This window comes from Archocentrus centrarchus, chromosome 8 (genome assembly GCF_007364275.1).
Source record: "Archocentrus centrarchus isolate MPI-CPG fArcCen1 chromosome 8, fArcCen1, whole genome shotgun sequence".
NCBI lineage: Eukaryota > Metazoa > Chordata > Actinopteri > Cichliformes > Cichlidae > Archocentrus > Archocentrus centrarchus.
Window position 1 is genome coordinate 15043168 of NC_044353.1, and position 24613 is coordinate 15067780.

The following is a 24613-nucleotide window of genomic DNA, read 5'->3' on the forward strand; positions in this document are numbered from 1 at the left end:
TGACAGTGTTTACCTTGATTTAAAAAACTTGGATATAGAAGTCACTTTGCCAAAAACTGATTGCAGCTTCTACCTCGTGATAGAAATGCTGTTTCTCACTCACAATGACCTGATATATGTCAAACATATCTTGCATGGATGATGTTTCACTGATTACAGGTCAACAAGTAATTTACAGTGTGATGGAAAATTTTACTATAACTTCTATGTTGTTCAGCTATGGAGTGTGTGACCATAGAGTGACCGGTAGGTTGTAAAAACCAGATGCCTTATCTGTAACCTACACACACCCTTCCTCTCTCAGGACCCTCTGTGTTAATGGAGTCACATTCTTTAGTTTTATTGTCCTTTTGGTTAGTCTCTCTTTATGCAGGAACATGTAACTGGGTGAGGATCTCCTCTTCTTTATGGTTGGGTTAAGGAGGGGGAGAACAGGGGCACGTAAAAGGGTATAAGTACATTGTGTTTCTGTGTAAGATTCAGAACTCACTTACATACTTCTCAGTGTGTGGGTGACTTCTCCTCGTACAAGTAATAAACCAGGTAAAGGAATCTTGTCTCTCATTTGATAAATAAATTTTCCATAACAACAATTTTGGCGATTGTCGGCAGGATCCAGTGAGCTTTTTCACGAAGGAACTGAGTGACGAGTCTTTGATCAAGCTGAAGGGGGGAAAAAAAACGCTTCAGTCCTCCTGCATTTGCAAATTATAGACGAACTCGACTCTCCACTCCTTCGTTGGACAGCTGCCTCGATTCAACGACCCTGCCTTAGAGGCACGGCCGTAACACATCGCGTGAGAAAGATTCCACATAATTAAAATGGAGAAAAAGAACACATTCGAGGAGGCCTAATCACTTTAGGTTAAATAACACAATTTGTTTTTAACCTCTTTTACACGGAGCCAGCCTGCGTGCCACCTGCTCGCCGACAGTTGTTACCCTTTTAGGCAGTCCCCCAATGTCTATTCAACCCCGACAGTGACAGATACAATTTTAATTTACCTTTTTTGTCAAATTTATCTTTTACCCCAATTTCTGTTTCCTTACACGTAGCAAGAAGAAAACCTGTGAGAGACATCTCACTAGGAAAAAATGGGATCCCAGGGAGGTAAGAATGTCAATCCTCCTTCCTACAGTGCCATATGCAAATGATATTCGGATCCATATTTCTTCTTTATAATTGGAATGTGTAATGTGGGTTAAAGAGTATGCACAGGAAAAAAGTGAAAATGTGTAAAATGGTTGAATATGAAAGATAAATTAAATGTTTGAGTGTTTGGAAAAATGGAGATGGGAATGTAGGAGTAAAAAATAAATAGTTAAAGAACTCGGCGGAGAGCGAGTTCTCAGCGGAGTTTTAAGTGGCAGAACAGCTGATGCCCTAATTAATGGAGTGGCGGTTTTGGGCCCACCTCCATATGTTATTTGTGATACCTCCATCTCTCTATGCCTTTTTGCACCCACCACCTCCACCTCTTCATTGCTTGTCTGCGGGTTGTGCTGCAGCAGCGGCTGAGACAGCTCCACCTCAGAAGAGACTTAAACATTGCTCTCCCCTGTAGGAGGACAGACCAGATAGGCCGCTGCAAGCAGAGGCCTGAAGCCATCACACTGAACTGAGCAGGAGGAGGAGGAGGAACCGGCACCAGAGGAACCAGAGGGGGAACCGGCACCAGAGGGGGAACCGGCACCAGAGGGGGAACCAGAGGGGGAACCGGCACCAGACGGGGAACCAGAGGGGGAACCAGAGGGGAAACCGGAACCAGAGGGGGAACCGGCACCAGAGGAACCAGAGGGGGAACCGGCACCAGAGGAACCAGAGGGGGAACCGGCACCAGAAGAAGAGGAACCAGAGGGGGAACCAGAGGGGGAACCGGCACCAGAGGGGGAACCAGAGGGGGAACCGGTACCAGACAAGGAACCAGAGGGGGAACCGGCACCAGACGGGGAACCAGAGGGGGAACCGGAACCAGAGGGGGAACCGGCACCAGACGGGGAACCAGAGGTGGAACCAGAGGGGGAACCGGAACCAGAGGGGGAACCGGCACCAGAGGAACCAAAGGGGGAACCGGCACCAGAAGAAGAGGAACCAGAAGGGGAACCAGAGGGGGGAACCGGCACCAGAGGGGGAACCGGCACCAGAGGGGGAACCAGAGGGGGAACCGGCACCAGAGGGGGAACCAGAGGGGGAACCGGCACCAGACGGGGAACCAGAGGGGGAACCAGAGGGGAAACCGGAACCAGAGGGGGAACCGGCACCAGAGGAACCAGAGGGGGAACCGGCACCAGAGGAACCAAAGGGTGAACCGGCACCAGAGGAACCAGAGGGGGAACCGGCACCAGAAGAAGAGGAACCAGAGGGGGAACCGGCACCAGAAGAAGAACCGGCACCAGAGGAACCAGAGGGGGAACCGGCACCAGAGGGGGAACCGGCACCAGAGGAACCAGAGGGGGAACCGGCACCAGAGGAACCAGAAGGGGAACCGGCACCAGAAGAAGAGGAACCAGAAGGGGAACCGGCACCAGAAGAAGAACCGGCAACAGAAGGGGAACCGGCACCAGAGGAACCAGAAGGGGAACCGGCACCAGAAGAAGAGGAACCAGAAGGGGAACCGGCACCAGAGGGGGAACCGGCACCAGAGGGGGAACCAGAGGGGGAACCGGCACCAGACGGGGAACCAGAGGGGGAACCAGAGGGGAAACCGGAACCAGAGGGGGAACCGGCACCAGAGGAACCAGAGGGGGAACCGGCACCAGAGGAACCAAAGGGTGAAGGGGCACCAGAGGAACCAGAGGGGGAACCGGCACCAGAAGAAGAGGAACCAGAGGGGGAACCGGCACCAGAGGGGGAACCAGAGGGGGAACCGGTACCAGACAAGGAACCAGAGGGGGAACCGGCACCAGACGGGGAACCAGAGGGGGAACCGGCACCAGACGGGGAACCAGAGGGGGAACCGGAACCAGAGGGGGAACCGGCACCAGACGGGGAACCAGAGGTGAAACCAGAGGGGGAACCGGAACCAGAGGGGGAACCGGCACCAGAGGAACCAAAGGGGGAACCGGCACCAGAAGAAGAGGAACCAGAAGGGGAACCAGAGGGGGGAACCGGCACCAGAGGGGGAACCGGCACCAGAGGGGGAACCAGAGGGGGAACCGGCACCAGACGGGGAACCAGAGGGGGAACCAGAGGGGAAACCGGAACCAGAGGGGGAACCGGCACCAGAGGAACCAGAGGGGGAACCGGCACCAGAGGAACCAAAGGGTGAACCGGCACCAGAAGAAGAACCGGCAACAGAAGGGGAACCGGCACCAGAGGAACCAGAAGGGGAACCGGCACCAGAAGAAGAGGAACCATATGGGGAACCGGCACCAGAACCAGAAGGACTGGAACCAGAAGAAGAACCGGCACCAGAAGAGGAACCGGCACCAGAGGAACCAGAGGGGGAACCAGAGGGGGAACCAGAGGGGGAACCGGAACCAGAGGGGGAACCGGCACCAGACGGGGAACCAGAGGGGGAACCGGCACCAGAGGGGGAACCGGCACCAGAGGAACCAGAGGGGGAACCGGCACCAGAGGAACCAGAAGGGGAACCGGCACCAGAAGAAGAGGAACCAGAAGGGGAACCGGCACCAGAACCAGAAGGACTGGAACCAGAAGAAGAACCGGCACCAGAAGAGGAACCGGCACCAGAGGAACCAGAGGGGGAACCGGCACCAGAGGAACCAGAGGGGGAACCGGCACCAGAAGAAGAGGAACCAGAGGGGGAACCGGCACCAGAGGGGGAACCAGAGGGGGAACCGGCACCAGAGGGGGAACCAGAGGGGGAACCGGCACCAGACAAGGAACCAGAGGGGGAACCAGAGGGGGAACCGGCACCAGACGGGGAACCAGAGGGGGAACCGGCACCAGAGGAACCAGAGGGGGAACCGGCACAAGAGGAACCAGAGGGGGAACCGGCACCAGAAGAAGAGGAACCAGAAGGGGAACCGGCACCAGACAAGGAACCAGAGGGGGAACCGGCACCAGAAGAAGAACCGGCACCAGAGGAACCAGAGGGGGAACCGGCACCAGAGGAACCAGAAGGGGAACCGGCACCAGAAGAAGAACCGGCACCAGAAGAGGAACCGGCACCAGAAGAGGAACCGGCACCAGAGGAACCAGAGGGGGAACCAGAGGGGGAACCAGAGGGGGAACCGGAACCAGATGGGGAACCGGCACCAGACGGGGAACCAGAGGGGGAACCGGCACCAGAGGGGGAACCGGCACCAGAGGAACCAGAGGGGGAACCGGCACCAGAGGAACCAGAAGGGGAACCGGCACCAGAAGAAGAGGAACCAGAAGGGGAACCGGCACCAGAACCAGAAGGACTGGAACCAGAAGAAGAACCGGCACCAGAAGAGGAACCGGCACCAGAGGAACCAGAGGGGGAACCGGCACCAGAGGAACCAGAGGGGGAACCGGCACCAGAAGAAGAGGAACCAGAGGGGGAACCGGCACCAGAGGGGGAACCAGAGGGGGAACCGGAACCAGAGGGGGAACCAGAGGGGGAACCGGCACCAGACAAGGAACCAGAGGGGGAACCAGAGGGGGAACCGGCACCAGACGGGGAACCAGAGAGGGAACCGGCACCAGAGGAACCAGAGGGGGAACCGGCACAAGAGGAACCAGAGGGGGAACCGGCACCAGAAGAAGAGGAACCAGAAGGGGAACCGGCACCAGACAAGGAACCAAAGGGGGAACCGGCACCAAAGGGGGAACCGGCACCAGAGGGGGAACCGGCACCAGAGGAACCAAAGGGGGAACCGGCACCAGAAGAAGAGGAACCAGAAGGGGAACCAGAGGGGGGAACCGGCACCAGAGGGGGAACCGGCACCAGAGGGGGAACCAGAGGGGGAACCGGCACCAGAGGGGGAACCGGCACCAGACGGGGAACCAGAGGGGGAACCGGCACCAGACGGGGAACCAGAGGGGGAACCAGAGGGGAAACCGGAACCAGAGGCGGAACCGGCACCAGAGGAACCAGAGGGGGAACCGGCACCAGAGGAACCAGAGGGTGAACCGGCACCAGAGGAACCAGAGGGGGAACCGGCACCAGAAGAAGAGGAACCAGAGGGGGAACCGGCACCAGAAGAAGAACCGGCACCAGAGGAACCAGAGGGGGAACCAGCACCAGAGGGGGAACCAGAGGGGGAACCGGCACCAGACAAGGAACCAGAGGGGGAACCAGAGGGGGAACCGGCACCAGACGGGGAACCAGAGGGGGAACCGGAACCAGAGGGGGAACCGGCACCAGAGGAACCAGAGGGGGAACCGGCACCAGAGGAACCAGAGGGGGAACCGGCACCAGAAGAAGAACCGGAACCAGAAGGGGAACCGGCACCAGAGGAACCAAAGGGGGAACCGGCACCACAGGGGGAACCGGCACCAGAGGGGGAACCGGCACCAGAGGAACCAGAGGGGGGAACCGGCACCAGAAGAAGAGGAACCAGAGGGGGAACCAGAGGGGGAACCGGCACCAGAGGGGGAACCGGCACCAGACAAGGAACCAGACGGGGAACCAGAGGGGGAACCGGCACCAGACAAGGAACCAGAGGGGGAACCGGCACCAGACGGGGAACCAGACGGGGAACCAGAGGGGGAACCAGAGGGACAACCGGCACCAGAGGGGGAACCGGCACCAGACGGGGAACCAGAGGGGGAACCGGCACCAGAGGGGGAACCGGCACCAGAGGAACCAGAGGGGGAACCGGCACCAGAGGAACCAGAAGGGGAACCGGCACCAGAAGAAGAGGAACCAGAAGGGGAACCGGCACCAGAAGAAGAACCGGCAACAGAAGGGGAACCGGCACCAGAGGAACCAGAAGGGGAACCGGCACCAGAAGAAGAGGAACCAGAAGGGGAACCGGCACCAGAACCAGAAGGACTGGAACCAGAAGAAGAACCGGCACCAGAAGAAGAACCGGCACCAGAAGAGGAACCGGCACCAGAGGAACCAAAGGGGGAACCGGCACCAGAGGAACCAGAAGGGGAACCGGCACCAGAAGAAGAGGAACCAGAAGGGGAACTGGCACCAGAAGAAGAACCGGCAACAGAAGGGGAACCGGCACCAGAAGAAGAGGAACCAGAAGGGGAACCGGCACCAGAACCAGAAGGACTGGAACCAGAAGAAGAACCGGCACCAGAAGAAGAACCGGCACCAGAAGAGGAACCGGCACCAGAGGAACCAAAGGGGGAACCGGCACCAGAGGAACCAGAAGGGGAACCGGCACCAGAAGAAGAGGAACCAGAAGGGGAACCGGCACCAGAACCAGAAGGACTGGAACCAGAAGAAGAACCGGCACCAGAAGAGGAACCGGCACCAGAGGAACCAGAAGGGGAACCGGCACCAGAACCAGAAGGACTGGAACCAGAACAAGAACCAGCACCAGAACCAGAAGGACTGGCACCAGAAGAACCGGCACCAGAACAAGAACCAGCACCAGAACCAGAAGAACAGGCACCAGAACAAGAACCAGCACCAGAACCAGAAGAACAGAACCAGAAGAACCAGAAGAAGAACCAGCACTAGAACCAGAAGAACCAGAAGAAGAACCAGCACTAGAACCAGAAGAACCAGAAGAACTTTCCTTGGTTTGTAAAATGGAGCCATGGGTCAGGTCATGTCTCCAAAGGGGGAATGCTATGAATGGTACCTTGAAAAACAAACTGGCCAAATGTCGTGAAGAGATGGGACTTTCCTGGGTCAAAGCTTTGTCACTAGTACTCATGTACATCCGAAGAAGAGCAAGAACAAATCTTTCTCCTTACGAGTCTCCTTTTGGGAGACTGCCGTGGATGGGGGGAAGCCCATCCACAATCAAAATCTTACTACAGAGTTGTATGAGCATGATATGTTAACATACTGTCAAACTTTGTCAAAAAGCTGTTTTTCAGAACCAGGAGAACACAGAAGGAAGTGCTGGAGAGCTCTGAGGTGGCAAGGCCTGTTCTTGGTCTCATTGACTATATACACTGCAGTGAAGGTCGCTGAAAGAGCAATGTGGGTTCATGCCAGCCACTGCAAACCCTTCTTTGGACAGCCCCCAAATGAGAAGGGAACAACTCAGAACATCGTTGAGGACGACAATGGCTTATCACTGTGCTGAGAAACACTTCACTTGCACTATCTTCACCATCACCTTTGTTTCCTTGGCCATTGCCTTGTGGTGGTCTCTTGCGGGAGACCCATGCTGAAGTATTCCACATCAGGAAAGAGAGACACATACACCACCTAGAGCACACTTCTCCAGATAGTGAGAGATGGTTCAGCTATTGTACAGTGGAGACTGAAACGGAGCTGGAAGGGGAGTAATACTGTGATATTACTACATATGGACAGTAAAGTGAATTTGTCAACTTTTTGTGAGGCTCTTTCTACTTTGGGTGTTTAGGTTTATGGAAAAGTTATTTTATGGGTTCATGTCATTTTCTTATTGGGTACTATTTAACAACAGTAGTTGCCTCATTTGAATTGTGCATCTTTTGCATTTTTGTTTAATTAACCAAGAAATGGATTAGACGTTTACACATGAAACCACATTGTAAAGGCATAAATAGTTATTCTGTGTCATGTTTGTTTCTACAGATGTTTGTAAGCTTAGCAGGTACTTCAGTTCACCTTCAGTAATTGCTTGAGAGCACTCTGAGTTTGGAAATGGTAATCTAATCTTCTGTCAAGTGAGTTGAGATCTTGATTGCCCAATAGCCTCAGCCTGGTATTGCGTGGACAATCATAATTCAGATTTATAGAATTGTTAGAAATGAATTGTATGATTTAGGATCAAATAATGAGTGTATGTGTAACACAGAAATGACAGTTAAAGAAATGTATTGAGGAAATTGTGAAATCAGAGCTAAGGGTAAAATGAGGAACTCGAAACTGTTGCTGAGAGACGAACAAGAGCAAAGTTAAAAACATGTAGAGACATGTCCTAAAATGGTAAAGAGCCTGAAAGACCCATATGTTAAATAGAAATGGAGTGATGATTAAGTGTGACACCCCAGTTGGATAAAGGCGATGGGGTGATGGTCTGTCATGGTGATGTATGGAAGCTAGGATGTGTCTTAGATGTAGACTATAAAAGATGATGTGCAGAAGCATCAAATGAGAATTGCAGGAGTTTCTTCCCCGGACAAGAACTGCGCTTTAGAGAGGACCGAGCCAAACCCTCTGTGGATTCTAATTTGACTTAGGACAGATCTGCCGGTATTCTCCCTGCTTCTCAGTTGAAGTTGGATGTGACCTTGCTGTTGGATTTCTATCTTTTGGACTTTATACTGAGTCAGAGAAGATTTCTGGATTGCAGCGTGAGGATTATAAAAAGGACAGTTGACAGAAGGACAGAAACGTCTTCCTTTTGGACTTCTCCTTTTTCCCCACTTCACGGAGGCAGCTTTCAACAGACTGGATTTGGGTGTGGTCGCTTCGGCCGAGCGGCTCACTCGAAGCCTTTCCTTTCCTAAAAGGATTATTGAACAAAATTGGACATTTCCATCCCCCTTTCTTCAGCAACACAGCTCATAAGTAATTCTTTTCTGATTGAAATTTAATTGTTTTAAGATTAACCATGATTGGTTTAAATTGATTTTGAATTATGAATTTTGAGTTAATTACTGGATTTTAAGGATTAAGAATTGATTTTGATTTATTGCTAATTGCTTGAGCTGAACCTGCATAATAAAATTTGACTCTAAAAAGTCAGAAGAGCTCTTTTGATAGTTATTTCTCTCCTTACTGGTACACTCAGAGCTAGATGTTAAAGCTAACTTACCTAGAGTTTTACTATCATGAGACTATTTGATCACACTAGTCTACAAATCCACTTAAAACTAATATATGTCCTTAGGGCTTTCTGCCTAGCCTTTAAATTTTAACCCGGCACATAACAAGTGCACGGATCCATAGGGGTAAGCCACCACATCTGACGGGACTGAACTTCGGGTCCAGCTGCAGGACGCCTCCTTGACTGGTCATTCCGAAGGATCAGAGGGAGCAGGGCAGATGTCAGGATTAACGGTGATAAGAAGCCAGGCGAGTTACCCCGCCACAGCTTTAAGTAGTGCTACATTGAATCATTTGGGGTAATACTCCACTGAAAGTGTAGCCAGGACCCTGTTAAATGGAGAAACTGTCACAACTGAACCTGTGGGATCTAACACTTGGTAATGGTTTTTTAGTATTCATTTTGGGGATATGCATAAACTATTCATACATTTTTGTAAAGTTTTCAGTTTGTAAGTACTGATAAGCTTTTTGTTTCATGGGTTTTTACACTGAACAGTTCATTAGGTTATGTGATGTGCAAGTGTTCATGTTCTACAATAATTAGTTGAGTGTACAGTTTGTTACAGTTTGTCTAATGTGCTTATGAAATGTGTTTAAAAGGTAAAATTTTTATATACTGTAGTGTGATTAGTAAATCAAAAGGGTGGAACTGTGATGGAAAATTTTACTTTACCCTCTGTGTTAATGGGGTCACATTCTTTAATTTTATTGTCCTTTTGATTAGTCTTTCTGTCATGATCTGCTGTGGCTGGCAGGAGTGAGGACCTCAAAGCAGACACCAAAGACACGGGAATAAACTCAAAAACACAGCTTTAATGCTGGAGACAGGGATGCGGACACACAAGGAAGCAAACTAAAACTGACTGAAGACCGCAGGATAAGCACAAAAGACAAACACTGACGACAATGACGCGACAGGGACTGCCTGAAACACAGACCATATAAACACACTAGGTAACGAGGGGATAAGGAACACCTGGGAGGGAGACACAGGAAGGAAAGCTAAACACACTACACTAGAAATCAGACAGTACCAAAATAAGACAGGAACTACATGAATGAACAAAACCCAATACAAACTGGAAAACATAACAAGGACTCAATAAAAACAGAAACCAAAAGAACTAAACACAAAATACTGGGCACACAGCCCAGGATTCAATTCAGTTCAATTCAATTTTATTTATATAGCGCCAAATCACAACAAACAGTTGCCTCAAGGCGCTTTGTATTGCGGGTAAAGACCCTACAATAATACAGAGAAAACCCAACAGTCAAAAACCACCCCCTATGAGCAAGCACTTGGCAACAGTGGGAAGGAAAAACTCCCTTTTAACAGGAAGAAACCTCCAGCAGAAGCAGGCTCAGGGAGGGGCAGTCATCTGCCGCGACCGGTTGGGCTGAGGGGAGAGAAAAGACATGCTGTGGAAGAGAGCCAGAGATTAATAACAATTAATGATTAAATGCAGAGTGGAGTATAAACAAAGTAAATAAGGTGAATGAAAAGAAACAGTGCATTATGGGAACCCCCCCAGCAGACTAGGCCTATAGCAGCATAACTAAGGGGTGGTTCAGGGTCACCTGATCCAGCCCTAACTATAAGCTTGATCAAAAAGGAAAGTTTTAAGCCTAATCTTAAAAATAGAGAGGGTGTCTTTCTCCCGAATCCAAGCTGGGAGCTGGTTCCACAGAAGAGGGGCCTGAAAGCGGAAGGCTCTGCCTCCCATTCTACTCTTAAGTATCCTAGGAACCACAAGTAAGCCAGCAGTCTGAGAGCGAAGTGCTCTGTTGGGGTGATATGGTACTATGAGGTCTTTGAGATAAGATGGGGCTTGATTATTCAAGACCTTGTATGTGAGGAGAAGGATTTTAAATTCTATTCTAGATTTAACAGGAAGCCAATGAAGAGAAGCCAATATGGGAGAAATCTGCTCTCTCTTTCTAGTCCCTGTCAGTACTCTAGCTGCAGCATTTTGGATCAGCTCAAGGCTTTTCAGGGAGCGTTTAGGACAGCCTGATAATAACGAATTACAATAGTCCACCCTAGAAGTAATAAATGCATGGATTAGCTTTTCAGCATCACTGAGAAAGGATGTTTCTAATTTTAGAAATATTGCGCAAATGCAAAAAAGCGGTCCTACATATTTGTTTAATATGTGCATTGAAGGACATATCCTGGTCAAAAATGACTCCAAGATTTCTCACAGTGTTACTGGAGGCCAAAGTAATGCCATCCAGAGTAAGTATCTGGTTAGACACCATGTTTCTAAGATTTGGGGGGGCCGAGAACAAGAATTTCAGTTTTATCTGCATTTAGAAGCAGGAAATTAGAGGTCATCCAGGCCTTAATGTCTTTAAGACATTCTTGCAGTTTAATTAATTGATGTGCGTCATCTGGCTTCATTGATAGGTAAAGCTGAGTATCATCTGCATAACAATGAAAATTGATGCAATGCTTTCTAATAATACTGCCTAAGGGAAGCATGTATAATGTAAAAAAAATTGGTCCTAGCACAGAACCCTGTGGAACTCCATAATTAACCTTAGTGTGTGAAGAAGACTCCCCATTTACACAAACAAATTGGAATCTATTAGATACATATGATTCAAACCACTGCAGTGCAGTACCTTTAATACCTATAGTATGCTCTAATCTCTGTAATAAAATGTTATGGTCAACAGTATCAAAAGCTGCACTGAGGTCCAACAGGACAAGCACAGAGATGAGTCCACTGTCAGAGGCTCTAAGAAGATCATTTGTAACCTTCACTAATGCTGTTTCTGTACTGTGATGAATTCTGAAACCTGACTGAAACTCTTCAGATAAACCGTTCCTCTGCAGATGATCAGTTAGCTGTTTTACAACTACTCTTTCAAGAATCTTTGAGAGAAAAGGAAGGTTGGAGATTGGCCTATAATTAGCTAAGACAGCTGGGTCAAGTGATGGCTTTTTAAGTAGAGGTTTAATTACAGCCACCTTGAAGGCCTGTGGTACATAGCCAACTAATAAAGACAGATTGATATTTTTTAAGATTGAAGCATCAATAATTGGAAAGGTTTCTTTGAACAGTCTAGTAGGAATGGGATCTAATAAACATGTTGCTGGTTTGGAGGAAGTAACTATTGAAGTTAACTCCGAAAGATCAACTGGAGCGAAAGAGTCTAAACAAATACCAGCAGTGCTGAAAGCAGCCGAACATGAAGATAAATCTTTGAGATGTTTATGAATAATTTTTTCTCTAATGTCAAAAATTTTATTTGTAAAGAAATCCATGAAGTCACTACTAGTCAAAGTGAAAGGAATACTTGGCTCTACGGAGCTCTGACTCTTTGTCAGCCTGGCTACAGTGCTGAAAAGAAACCTGGGGTTGTTCTTATTTTCTTCAATTAAGGATGAGTAGTAAGATGTCCTAGCTCTACGGAGGGCTTTTTTATAGAGCAACAAACTTTTTCCAGGCTAAATGAGCATCTTCTAATTTAGAGAGATGCCATTCCCTCTCCAGCTTTCGGGTTATCTGCTTTAAGCTGTGCGTTTGCGAATTATACCACGGAGTCAGGCACTTCTGATTTGAGGCTTTCCTTTTCAGAGGAGCCACAGTATCCAAAGTCGTATGCAGTGAGGATGTAAAACTATTGACGAGATAATCAACCTCACTGGGAGCAGAGTTTAGGTAGCTGCTCTGCACTGTGTTGGCACATGGCACTGAAGAGCATAACAATGAAGGAATTAGATCCTTAAACTTAGTTACAGCACTTTCAGAAAGACTTCTACTGTAATAAAACTTAGTCCCTACTGCTGTGTAATTCATTAAAGTAAATGTAAATGTTACTAAGAAATGATCAGACAGGAGGGGCTTTCAGGGAATACTGTTAAGTCTTCAGTTTCTATGCCATATGTCAGGACAAGATCCAGAGTATGATTAAAGTGGTGGGTGGGCTCCTTTATATTTTGAGAGAAGCCAATTGAATCTAACAATAGGTTAAATGCAGTGTTGAGGCTGTCATTTTCAGCATCTGCATGGATGTTAAAATCACCCACTATAATGATTTTATCTGAACTGAGCACTAAATCAGATAAAAAGTCTGAGAAATCAGACAGAAACTCTGAGTAGGGACCAGGTGGACAATAGATAATAACAAATAAAACAGGTTTTTGAGTTTCCCAATTAGGATGGACAAGACTAAGAGTCAGGCTTTCAAAAGAATTAAAACTTTGTCTGGGTCTTTGATTAATTAGTAAACTGGAATTGAAGATTGCGGCTAATCCTCCTCCTCGACCTGTGCTTAGAGCATTCTGACAGTTACTGTGACTCGGAGGTGCTGATTCATTTAAACTAACATATTCATCCTGCTGTAACCAGGTTTCTGTAAGGCAGAATAAATCAATATGTTGATCAATTATTAAATCATTTACTAAAAGGGACTTGGAAGAGAGAGACCTAATATTTAATAATCCACATTTAATTGTTTTATTCTTTGGTGCAGTTGATGAAGCTGTATTATTTATTGTTTTTGAATTTTTATGCTTAAATAGCTTTTTGCTGATTTTTAGCTTTGTTTTTTGGTGGTCTGGGAGCAGGCACCGACTCTGTGGGGATGGGGTTTTGGCAGGAGGAGAGAAGCTGCAGAGAGGCGTGTAAGACTGCAACTCTGCTTCCTGGTCTCAACCCTGGGTAGTCAGGTTTTAGGGTTCATAAATTTGGCCAGATTTCTAGAAATGAGAGCTGCTCCATCCAAAGTGGGATGGATGCCGTCTCTCCTAACAAGACCAGGTTTTCCCCAGAAACTTTGCCAATTATCTGTGAAGCCCACGTCGTTTTTTGGACACCACTCAGACAGCCAGCGATTCAAGGAGAACATGCGGCTAAACATGTCGCTCCTGGTCTGATTGGGGAGGGGCCCAGAGAAAACTACAGAGTCCGACATTGTTTTTGCAAAGTTACACACCGAGTCAATATTAATTTTAGTGACCTCCGATTGGCGTAACCGGGTGTCATTACTGCCAACGAGAATAACGATCTTACCAAATCTACGATTAGCCTTAGCCAGCAGTTTCAAATTTCCATGAATGTCGCCTGCTCTGGCCCCTGGAAGACATTTGACTATGGTCGCCGGTGTCTCTAGCTTCACGTTTCTCAAAACAGAGTCACCAATAACCAGAGTTTGTTCCTCGGCGGGTGTGTCGCAGAGTGGAGAAAAACGGTTAGAGACATGAGAAGTTTGGTAGTGTACCCGGGGCTTCTGCTTAGGACTACGCTTCCTCCTCACAGTCACCCAGCCGGCCTGTTTTCCCTGCTGCTCGGGATCTGCTGGGGGGGAGCTAATGGCGGCTAAGCTACCATGGTCCGCACCCACTACAGGGGCCTGGCTAGATACAGGATTTTCCAGGGTGCGGAGCCGAGTCTCCAATTCAGAAAGCCTGGCCTCCAGAGCTACAAACAGACTACATTTATTACAAGTACCGTTACTGCTAAAGGAGGCTGAGGAGTAACTAAACATGTGACACCCAGAGCAGGAAAGTGCAGGAGAGACAGGAGAAGAAGCCATGCTGCTAGTGAGTCGGCTAAGAGCTAAGCTACTAGCTGCGCTAAGCTAGCGAATTTCTAAAAACAAATAAAGTCAATAATGTGAACACAGATGATTCAGTAAAGAGTGTGCTCTAGATAAAGTAGGTGAAGATTACACTAAAATATATTGTTATCCAGATAGATCGAGCTATACAGATTTAACAGCTAACAAACAGCAAAACACGACTGTGCTCCGGAACAGGAACAGGAAGTGATACAATACCGCAGTGAGAGCCAACACCAAGTGGCAGTGATCATGACACTCTCTTTATGCAGGAACATGTAACTGGGGGAGGATCTCCTCTTCTCTATGGTTGGGTTAAGGAGGGAGAGAAAAGGGGGGGTGTAAAAGAGTATAAGTACATTGTGTTTCTGTGTAAGATTCAGAACTCACTTATTTCTTAGTGTTTGGGTGACTTCTCCTCGTACGAGTAATAAACCATGTAAAGGAATCTTGTCTCTCTCATTTGATAAATAAATTTCCATAACAACAGCCATTTAAATACAGATAATCACTTTCTGTCAAATACGGATCACTTTTTGGCACAACACTGGTAGCACCCCCTGCCGCCTCAACATAAAAATGACAACCAGGAAACGAGGGCGATTCAATCGTGTTTAAGGGCAGCGTTTCCTCTACTACATACTGTCCAACCAACTTCCTAAGCTCTCCCCCACTTACTGGTTTTGTACAGAAGTCCAGCTTTTGCTGTTTGGGTGCTGGGGGGCTCCTGGATTAGCCGCAGTTCTCTGCTGCAACAAAATTGTAATTGTAATGAGTATGTAGCTATTAAGTTTTGAACACAAAAAAATTAGACAATTTTTGCCTCTCCTAGATTTTTCTTGTCTGTTTTTTATGTAATTATACACTGAGTGTAGAAGATATGGACTGGAAAATATAATGATGCTGTAGAATGAAGTCTTGTCTACGTGTATTTCAAATTTTATCAAGATGGCACAAAAACCTACTGTTTTGTAAAGGTTTTTGTGTGTTGATCTCCAGGCGTAGTCTCACATGTGCCACTTGGAGGTACCAAATGGCACGTGAGCCAGCCTTTGATATACAAACTTCAAATGGCTGTAATTCGTCAATGCTTCAACAGTACAGTCATCAATGAGGGCTCTAATCAAAGATAGAACCCTGAGGAATCCTCTGCTATACACAAATTTATTGATAGTGTGAATTAATTATAATTATAGACATATAAATCAGAGGTTGCCCTAATTTGTAAAAGAAGGAAAATGTTAGGCCTTCATTCACAAAAAAAACCCAGTCTATGTTCAGTGATTCCTTCACACACCCAAAATAAATAATTTGTATATTCATCAAAAGTTACAGTAAATGTAAACACTACATATTCACGTAAAATAAAAAAATCACAATCCTCCCAATAGTCCTTCTCTGATACACAACTTTCAACCCCCTCCCAAACAAATACCCCCACCCCCACAAACAAAACAACTTACACAAAGCATAAAGCTTTTTGTAAAACTTTAGACACTTACTGGTCAAAAAAAGCACTGAGCCATTGTCCTCATCCTGTCGTAATAAAACCCCATGAAAGCCTTATTGAGACCTATAACAACATTCCCTCCCCCAACACTGCTCTTGTAAATTTCCATATGTAAAGCACACACACACACACAATATAAGTGGCGTAACAATAGCATATGGTGATATTTTCTGTGTAATGGTGCATGTCAAGCTCACCATTACATACATATTTACATCTAAACTGCATATAATATGAGGATGAGCTGAGAATAAAAAGTTACACGTTATCATGAATCGCCTTCAGAGTAACAGCTGTTCGTTTGTGGGATTCTGCAATAAAACCGGTCAAATCAGCAACGAAATCCTCTAATAAATAATCCACTCTTGTGAGTCATTTAGTCACTTTGTTGAAGAAATGTAGCCTGTTTTTGATGCATTCTGACAATCCGTTGGTCAGAAAAAGTATTGTAAACACTGTTTATGCACGACGGCGCACACACTCTTACTTCCTGCTCAGTTTCACGCACGGAGGACGCACTGACTACGCACTGACTACGCAGGAAGTTTATCTTCATTTGAAAACACACCCCATAGTGCCATATACCAACGTGTCAGGAATTTTATTGGCTATACATCTGTGGTTTTGGATTTTGGGTCAGAGTTGACTAATCAGAATGACTGGAGAACCTTTGGGGCAGGTCCAGAGAAGTCACATGATGCTGTCTGCTTATTATTGGCTCTGGAAAATCCATTTCATAACGTGATTGGCCAAATGAGGTGTCAATCCAATTCTGAGGGTCTAGTCTGTCATATAAAAGCATCGTATAAGCGGACTGCAGCGTTACTGTGACGCTATGAGGCTTCAAATTTGGAAAGCACTGCAAAAGGCCCACAGGCGGGCTGCTGCCAGTTAACAGGTTAATCAGCCTCTGTTCATCCAGTGTGTTTTGGCCTGTAGGAGACTGCACAGGGAATGCAGTTTAGGTGTTTTGAAAAAGCTTATTGGACTGTTTCTTTCAGCTGGTGCAACAGAGTAGATTCCTTCACTGCCAGATGACGCACATCAATTAGTTAAACTGCAGGAATGTCTTAAAGACATAAAAGCCTGGATGAGCTCTAATTTCCTGCTTCTAAATGCAGATAAAACTGAAACTCGGCCCCACAAATCTTAGAAACATGGTGTCAAACCAGATACTTACTCTGGATGGCATAACTTTGGCCTCCAGTAACACTGTGAGAAATCTTGTAGTCATTTTTGACCAGGATATGTCCTTCAATGCACATATTAAACAAATATGTAGGACCGCTTTTTTGTATTTGCGCAATATTTCTAAAATTAGAAACATCCTTTCTCAGAGTGATGCTGAAAAGCTAATTCATGCATTTATTACTTCTAGGGTGAACTATTTTAATTCATTATTATCAGGCTGTCCTAAAAGCTCCCTGAAAAGTCTTCAGCTGATCCAAAATGCTGCAGCTAGAGTACTGACAGGGACTAGAAAGAGAGAGCATATTTCTCCTGTATTGGCTTCTCTTCATTGGCTCCCTGTTAAATCTAGAATAGAATTTAAAATCCTTCTCCTCACCTACAAGGTCTTGAATAATCAGGCCCATCTTATCTCAAAGACCTTATAGTCCTATATCACTCCAATAGAGCACTTCGCTCTCAGACTGCTGGCTTACTTGTGGTTCCTAGGATACTTAAGAGTAGAATGGGAGGCAGAGCCTTCCGCTTTCAGGCCCCTCTTCTGTGGAACCAGCTTCCAGCTTGGATTCGGGAGACAGACACCCTCTCTATTTTTAAGATTAGGCTTAAAACTTTCCTTTTTGATCAAGCTTATAGTTAGGGCTGGATCAGGTGACCCTGAACCACCCCTTAGTTATGCTGCTATAGGCCTAGTCTGCTGGGGGGGTTCCCATAATGCACTGTTTCTTCTCATTCACCTTATTTACTTTGTTTATACTCCACTCTGCATTTAATCATTAATTGTTATTTATCTCTGGCTCTCTTCCACAGCATGTCTTTTCTCTCCCCTCAGCCCAACCGGTCGCGGCAGATGACTGCCCCTCCCTGAACCTGGTTCTGCTGGAGGTTTCTTCCTGTTAAAAGGGAGTTTTTCTTTCCCCACCATTGCCAAGTGCTTGCTCATAGGGGGTCGTTTTGACTGTTGGGTTTTCTCTGTATTATTGTAGGGTCTTTACCCACAATACAAAGCGCCTTGATGCGACTGTTTGTTGTGATTTGGCGCTATATAAATAAAATTGAATTGAATTGAATTGAATTGAAACACATCTTCTCAGACACACCAGGGGGCTGCAAACAGGACTCGAGTGCAAAACCACGATTAGACGATTCATCTGCTGGCTCTGGATCATCTCCCATCTGCTCATGTGATTGTTCACCATCACACCTATCAATTTCCATTAAATCAGCCTCATCAAAATCCTCCTCATCCATGCTGTCATGCTCATCCTCTTCATTGTCATCAGGAAGTGTAGGATCATACTGTAGATGTAAGGAATATTGTCAATTTTGTGTGATAACTTTGGCTGCGTTTTCAATAACACTTGACAAAAAGTCTTTCCCCAATTGCTTGGTCCACTAACAACCATAGAACACGGATGCTGTAAGCCACTATCAAAGCACAAATCTAGTTTAATATCCATACGGTAATGTGGTGTAACCACTGAACATGTTTTATTGTACGCCACTTGCACTCTTTTCACATTAGTATCGTTCTTCACATGAAACCTCTTTATCGCGTGTAATGGTCTCAGAGATGCACACGTGCTGCTCTGCCATCAGCGTAATGACACTGTACCATAGCGACATCGTCAGAGATGAAACAAAACTGACTTACTGCAAAATAAACATGATCTGTGTGGAAAGTGTAGGGTCTGTGATTAACTCACAAGTTGACATGTTGGACCTCAGGCTGAAGCAACCCCAGAGGGAGTTCAATAGAAGTTTGTTGCAACTCCTGATTTTGCAGGGTCTAATCTTATCCCGTCTTATCCCATAATACTGCTGAATGTACATCTGTTTCACATTCTTGGGTTAGTCTGAAGCCTCCTGGTTACACTTCATTCATTTTTTAGGCCCAAGCCTCACGAAGTGATCGGCGAGGAGCCTATTGTATTCGCTCGCGCGAAAAACGAAAAAGGGTCAAAGTCGAGCACGAAGCGCTCGACTTTGACAACGGACCCTCAAACAGGGTAGGTCAGGTCGAACGCTTCTCGAAAACGTACATATGGGGGTGAATGGAGCAGCCCATAATTGAAATCGTTAGCATCATGAGCTAGCTTGCGCGATGAAATTGGGTCAATGACGAGCGCGTTGCGCTCGTCATTGACCATGGACCTCACGACAACGTGGGTCGTGTCGAGACGTTTCCGAAAACGTATATATGAAGGTGACTGGATTGGCGCATTATTGGAATCGTTGGCGACGTTCATTATTCTTATTAGGCCCGAGCCTCCCGAAGGGATCGGCGAGGAGCCTATTGTATTCGCTCGCGCGAAAAAAGAAAAAGGGTCAAAGTCGAGCGTGAAGCGCTCGACTTTGACAACGGACCCTCAAACAAGGTAGGCCAGGTCGAACGCTTCTCGAAAACGTATATATGGGGGTGAATGGAGCAGCCCATAATTGAAATCGTTAGCATCATCAGCTAGCTTGCGCGACAAAATTGGGTCAATGACGAGCGCAACGCGCTCGTCATTGACAATGGACCTCACGAAAACGTGGGTCGCGTCGAGACGTTTCCGAAAACGTATATATGAAGGTGACTGGGTTGGCGCATTATTGGAATCGTTAGAATTGTTCATTATTATTATTCTTCTTATTATTCTTTCTGAGTAAACGATCGCTAATTTGACCCCCTGAACATATACGAAAAGTCACCAATTTTTGCATGCAAGCCAGGTCTGGTGAAACATTTTGTTTTTTATTGGCGCCATTAAAAAACTCAAAAAAAGTGACGAAACAGCGCCCCCTAGAATTTTCAAATTTTGCATTCCTATGGGAGGGGCAAAAAAAAAGGTGTGCGCAGAACCACCAAATTCGCGTCACAAAAAGACCATATGAAGACCGACAAAAAATTACATTATGGAGTTGCCGCCTGACAAACAGGAAGTCGGCCATCTTGGACTGAAATTTGACCTTTGCCGATTCAGCATTTTTGCACACCTCGTACTTGAATTAACTTGTCCTAGGGCATTAAACCGACTGGCACCAAAATCGCTCAGGAACATCTTCACAAGTTGGGCATCAAAAGATGTGCGAGGTTTTATAGAATATTCAACGGTGTTGCCATGGCAACCGCGTGAATTTGGTCTTCGTTTTTGTCTCTCGCCGCAATATTGTTTCGCCATTCGTTCGCACAATCTTTGGCCGATCAGCCTCAAAATTTAATAACTTGTTTACTGAACCGGCCTGAACCAACAATTAGGGAATCAAGTTTATAGGTGCAATAGCGCCCCCTACAGAAGACAACGAAAATTTGTATGGAGGTCCAGAATTTTCGTTTGTCTGAAACGCATGAAAATTTGTGTCAACACTCATGACATCATCCTGATCAAAAAAGCCAATCACACCCATACTCTATTTTCTACCACGTTGCCATGGCGAAGCCAGAAATGCCCCATTTTATCCCTATGGGAAAAAGTGATATTTCTCCAATACTAAAATTTCAGCTTACTTTGCCCAAAATACATGAAATTTGGCTCACCCATTCACGATGTCAGCCTGATCAAAAAAGTCAATCACACCTATGTCATATTTTGGACGTTGTTGCCATGACGATCCCAAAACTGCCCCATTTTATCCCTATGGGAAAAAATGTGAAATTTCTGCGATTGAAAAATGACCCTTGCTTTCTCAAAAATGCATACACATGCCTGAAATTTGGTACACGCATTCTCCACATCTCCCTTAACATAAAACCTACAGGTGAAAATACTGTAATGTGTAAGACGTTGCCATGGCGAAGTCCAGAATATGGCATCTTTTACCTTGAGTTAGCCAATTCATCCATTTCAAAATTTCACATGTAGCGTGCAAAAAAAACGCTAAAACTGGCACGGCCGGAAAAGCACGGTTCAAATCGGCACCGGCGCTTGGGCGGCGGCCGGCGAGGGCCTATTATTGCCGCTTGCGGCTTTAATTATTTTAATTATTTTAATTTTAATAAAGTAAAGTTTGTAACCATTAATTGTTGGGTAGTTTGATATTTTTCCTATGATGATTTCATAGTAGTTTAATTATTTTTACCTTAAATTTGATCATGTTGAAATATCTTACAGTGAACAAATTCTCACAGTGATCCACTTTACCAAATATTTAAAATGGGTGTAAGACAAACCAGGAACACTGTCAACATGCTTAAAGTTAACACTCCTGGTGGCTCTGAAGGTTTTATTATAATGGCAAAGGTCCCCATTATTAGGCCATTTCTGCTAAAATCCTGTTATCAGCTGATATCCACATTAATAAAGTTAATGAAACATTAACTGATCTGTGCTAGGACCAATTTTATTTACATTATACATGCTTCCCTTAGGCAGTATTATTAGAAAGCACTGCATCAATTTTCATCGTTATGCAGATGATACTCAGCTTTACCTATCAATGAAGCCAGATGACACACATCAATTAGTTAAACTGCAGGAATGTCTTAAAGACATTAAGGCCTGGATGACCTCTAATTTCCTGCTTCTAAATTCAGATAAAACTGAAATTCTTGTTCTCGGCCCCCCAAATCTTAGAAACATGGTGTCTAACCAGATACTTACTCTGGATGGCATTACTTTGGCCTCCAGTAACACTGTGAGAAATCTTGGAGTCATTTTTGACCAGGATATGTCCTTCAATGCACATATTAACCCTTAGGAGATCTTAGGGACATTTTGCGTTTTTTTTTTTTTTTTATTTGCCTGCCATTTTGTCTGTGCTGATTGAACATAACTCAAACTTGCCAAAGGTTAATCATTTTCAACAAATTTTAGAACTGTCAAATCAGTTTTTAAAAATAGCCTAAATTAGCTTAGCAATTCAAAAAGTCACACTCGTTATCCTAGGGACACAAAATGTCCCATTCAAAACCATCGAAAATTGCATTTTTGATCACACGTTTATCTTCACATAAACCAATGCAATCTTTTTCATTAAGATTTTATTTTGGACTACTGACTTTGAATTTTTGATTTTTATATTTGTCCACCAGGTGGCGCTACTTTTTTACCATTCAATGCATGCATCAAAATTACACACTTTTTACTGTTTTCTGCAAGGTTTTCTTGCTCCCGAAATAATAAGTGTGTGTCACTATTGATGTTGGATCATCGTGTATGTGTGTATATGTGTGCACGGGCATGCATGTGCACGTGTGTGTGTGTATGCGCGTGTGTGATGTCCAACTTCAAGTCTTTTCTCTTTGAAGGCCAGATTCTGCTTTATAAACCTAATTCAAGAATAATAAACAATGAGGGACCTTTCAGAGCTTCAAAGAGGCCTCAGCAGCAAGAACCAAAACAAAATTGGACTTTGTTCTGGTTCTCGCTCAGGTAGATTATGCACCTGCACTGCAGCCATGGCTATAAGAATGAACAGTAGTGCAGGATTAGCCTTTTTGGAGATGACAAGATTTTACAGCACATGGCATGGTGTTTACAGGTCAAAAAATGAATCAGCTCAAATCTACAAGGTGCTGCTGCAGGCCCCTCTCTCATCAGTAAATGTAGAAGTAAGAAGCAGCGTGAATTTTACATGCAAATATGGGAATTTTACATGCATTTTACATGCAAAGACCACCATAGTTTGTCCATTTGCAGTCTCCGCTTCACCTTAGCTGGACTCTCACAATCACAGACAGACACATAGCTCTACACTCTCCCATCCTGTCTGTCTCTCACCCACCCTGTCTGTCTCTCACTCACCCTGTCTGTCTCTCACTCACACTGTCTCTCACCGTCTTTCTCTTTTGCTCTATATTTTTACAGCAGTTTTTGAGAAGGTGACATTTTTTGTCCTCAGAACCTCAAGTATGATGTTTTTTTATTTGTCACTGCAGGAAAAACAAAAAAAATGCATGAAAAAACATATTGCTGCCAATCATTTACCATCTCATGGCCTAATAAAAATCAAATATTCCATTCATTTGGTTCCACTTATCCAATTCTGCGTCACAGAGGGTCTGGAGCCTATCCCAGCTGCCATAGGGCGAGAGGTAGGGTACACCCTGCACAGGTCACCAGCCTGTCACAGGGCCAAGACAGAGAGACAGATAACCATTCACATCGATGGGCAATTCAGAATCACCAAATGACTTATCCCTACAAATTGCATGTCTTTGGACTGTGGTAGGAAGCTGGAGTCCCCTAAGAGAACCCACACATACATGTGGATAACATGAAAACTCCACCCAGTAAGGCCCCAGGCAGAAGGTGGATTTGAACCCAGGACCTTCTTATCTTCTTGGTGTGTGCCAACAGTGCTAACATTTGCACCGCCATGTTCCTCTCCTCCGTAAAATTTATTTTATGTAAATTATTTTAGTTATTTGGATGTTTGATAAAAAAAAACAGTGGCGGTATGTAAGAATACTGGCCTTTGAAGGGTTAAAATACCCAAAAATATATGTAATATTTGATATATTTATTTCAAGCTGAAGTAGTTTTAAAAGACTAGATCATTTAAAGTGGAAAAAATATTACTTTATAATATTTTTACAACAGTTTTTGGGTAGAGGACAGTATGTGTCCTTAGGATCACAAATGTAAGTTTTTCACAAAACCGGATACTGTAGAAAAACAAAAAATGCATGAAAAATAATGTTGATGCCAATCAGTGACTCATCTCAGGGCCTAATAAAAATAATAATCCAATAGTCCCCAAAATACATTTTATGGAAATTATTTGAGTTTTTTAATTTTTGTCCATGAAAAAAGTGGCACTGTGTAAGTAAATGGGCCTATAAAGGGTTAAAAATTTTCAAAAAGTATATAATATTTCATATCTATGTGTCAGGCTGAAGTAGTTTTAAAAGACTAGATCATTTATTACTTTATAATATTTTTACAGCGGTTTTTAGGAAGAGGACACATTTTGTCCTTAGGATCACGAATGTAAGTTTTTTAAAGGACCTCCCAAGGGTTAAACAAATATGTAGGACCGCTTTTTTGCATTTGCGCAATATTTCTAAAATTAGAAACATCCTTTCTCAGAGTGATGCTGAAAAGCTAATTCATGCATTTATTACTTCTAGGGTGGACTATTGTAATTCATTATTATCAGGCTGTCCTAAAAGCTTCCTGAAAAGCCTTCAGCTGATCCAAAATGCTGCAGCTAGAGTACTGACAGGGACTAGAAAGAGAGAGCAGATTTCTCCCATATTGGCTTCTCTTCATTGGCTCCCTGTTAAATCTAGAATAGAATTTAAAATTCTTCTCCTCACATACAAGGTCTTGAATAATCAGGCACCATCTTATCTCAAAGACCTCATAGTACCATATCACCCCAACAGAGCACTTTGCTCTCAGACTGCTGGCTTACTTGTGGTTCCTAGGATACTTAAGAGTAGAATGGGAGGCAGAGCCTTCAGCTTTCAGGCACCTCTTCTGTGGAACCAGCTTCCAGCTTGGATTCGGGAGACAGACACCCTCTCTATTTTTAAGATTAGGCTTAAAACTTTCCTTTTTGATCAAGCTTATAGTTAGGGCTGGATCAG

At 45.3% G+C, this 24613-nt stretch overlaps 2 protein-coding genes across 4 annotated transcripts in view; both read left to right on the top strand.

Annotated features, from left to right (window-relative positions):
• The window catches only part of LOC115783986 (serine/threonine-protein kinase pim-1-like), a 1015907-nt gene that overhangs the window by 204035 nt on the left and 787259 nt on the right, over positions 1-24613 (top strand). The gene's annotated exons all lie outside the window — the stretch shown is intronic.
• The window catches only part of LOC115783992 (Ig heavy chain Mem5-like), a 194250-nt gene that overhangs the window by 106002 nt on the left and 63635 nt on the right, over positions 1-24613 (top strand). The window contains exon 3 of the mRNA XM_030735028.1: positions 23324-23334. Coding sequence (XP_030590888.1) covers positions 23324-23334 — 11 coding nt within the window. The remainder of the gene's footprint in view (positions 1-23323; positions 23335-24613) is intronic.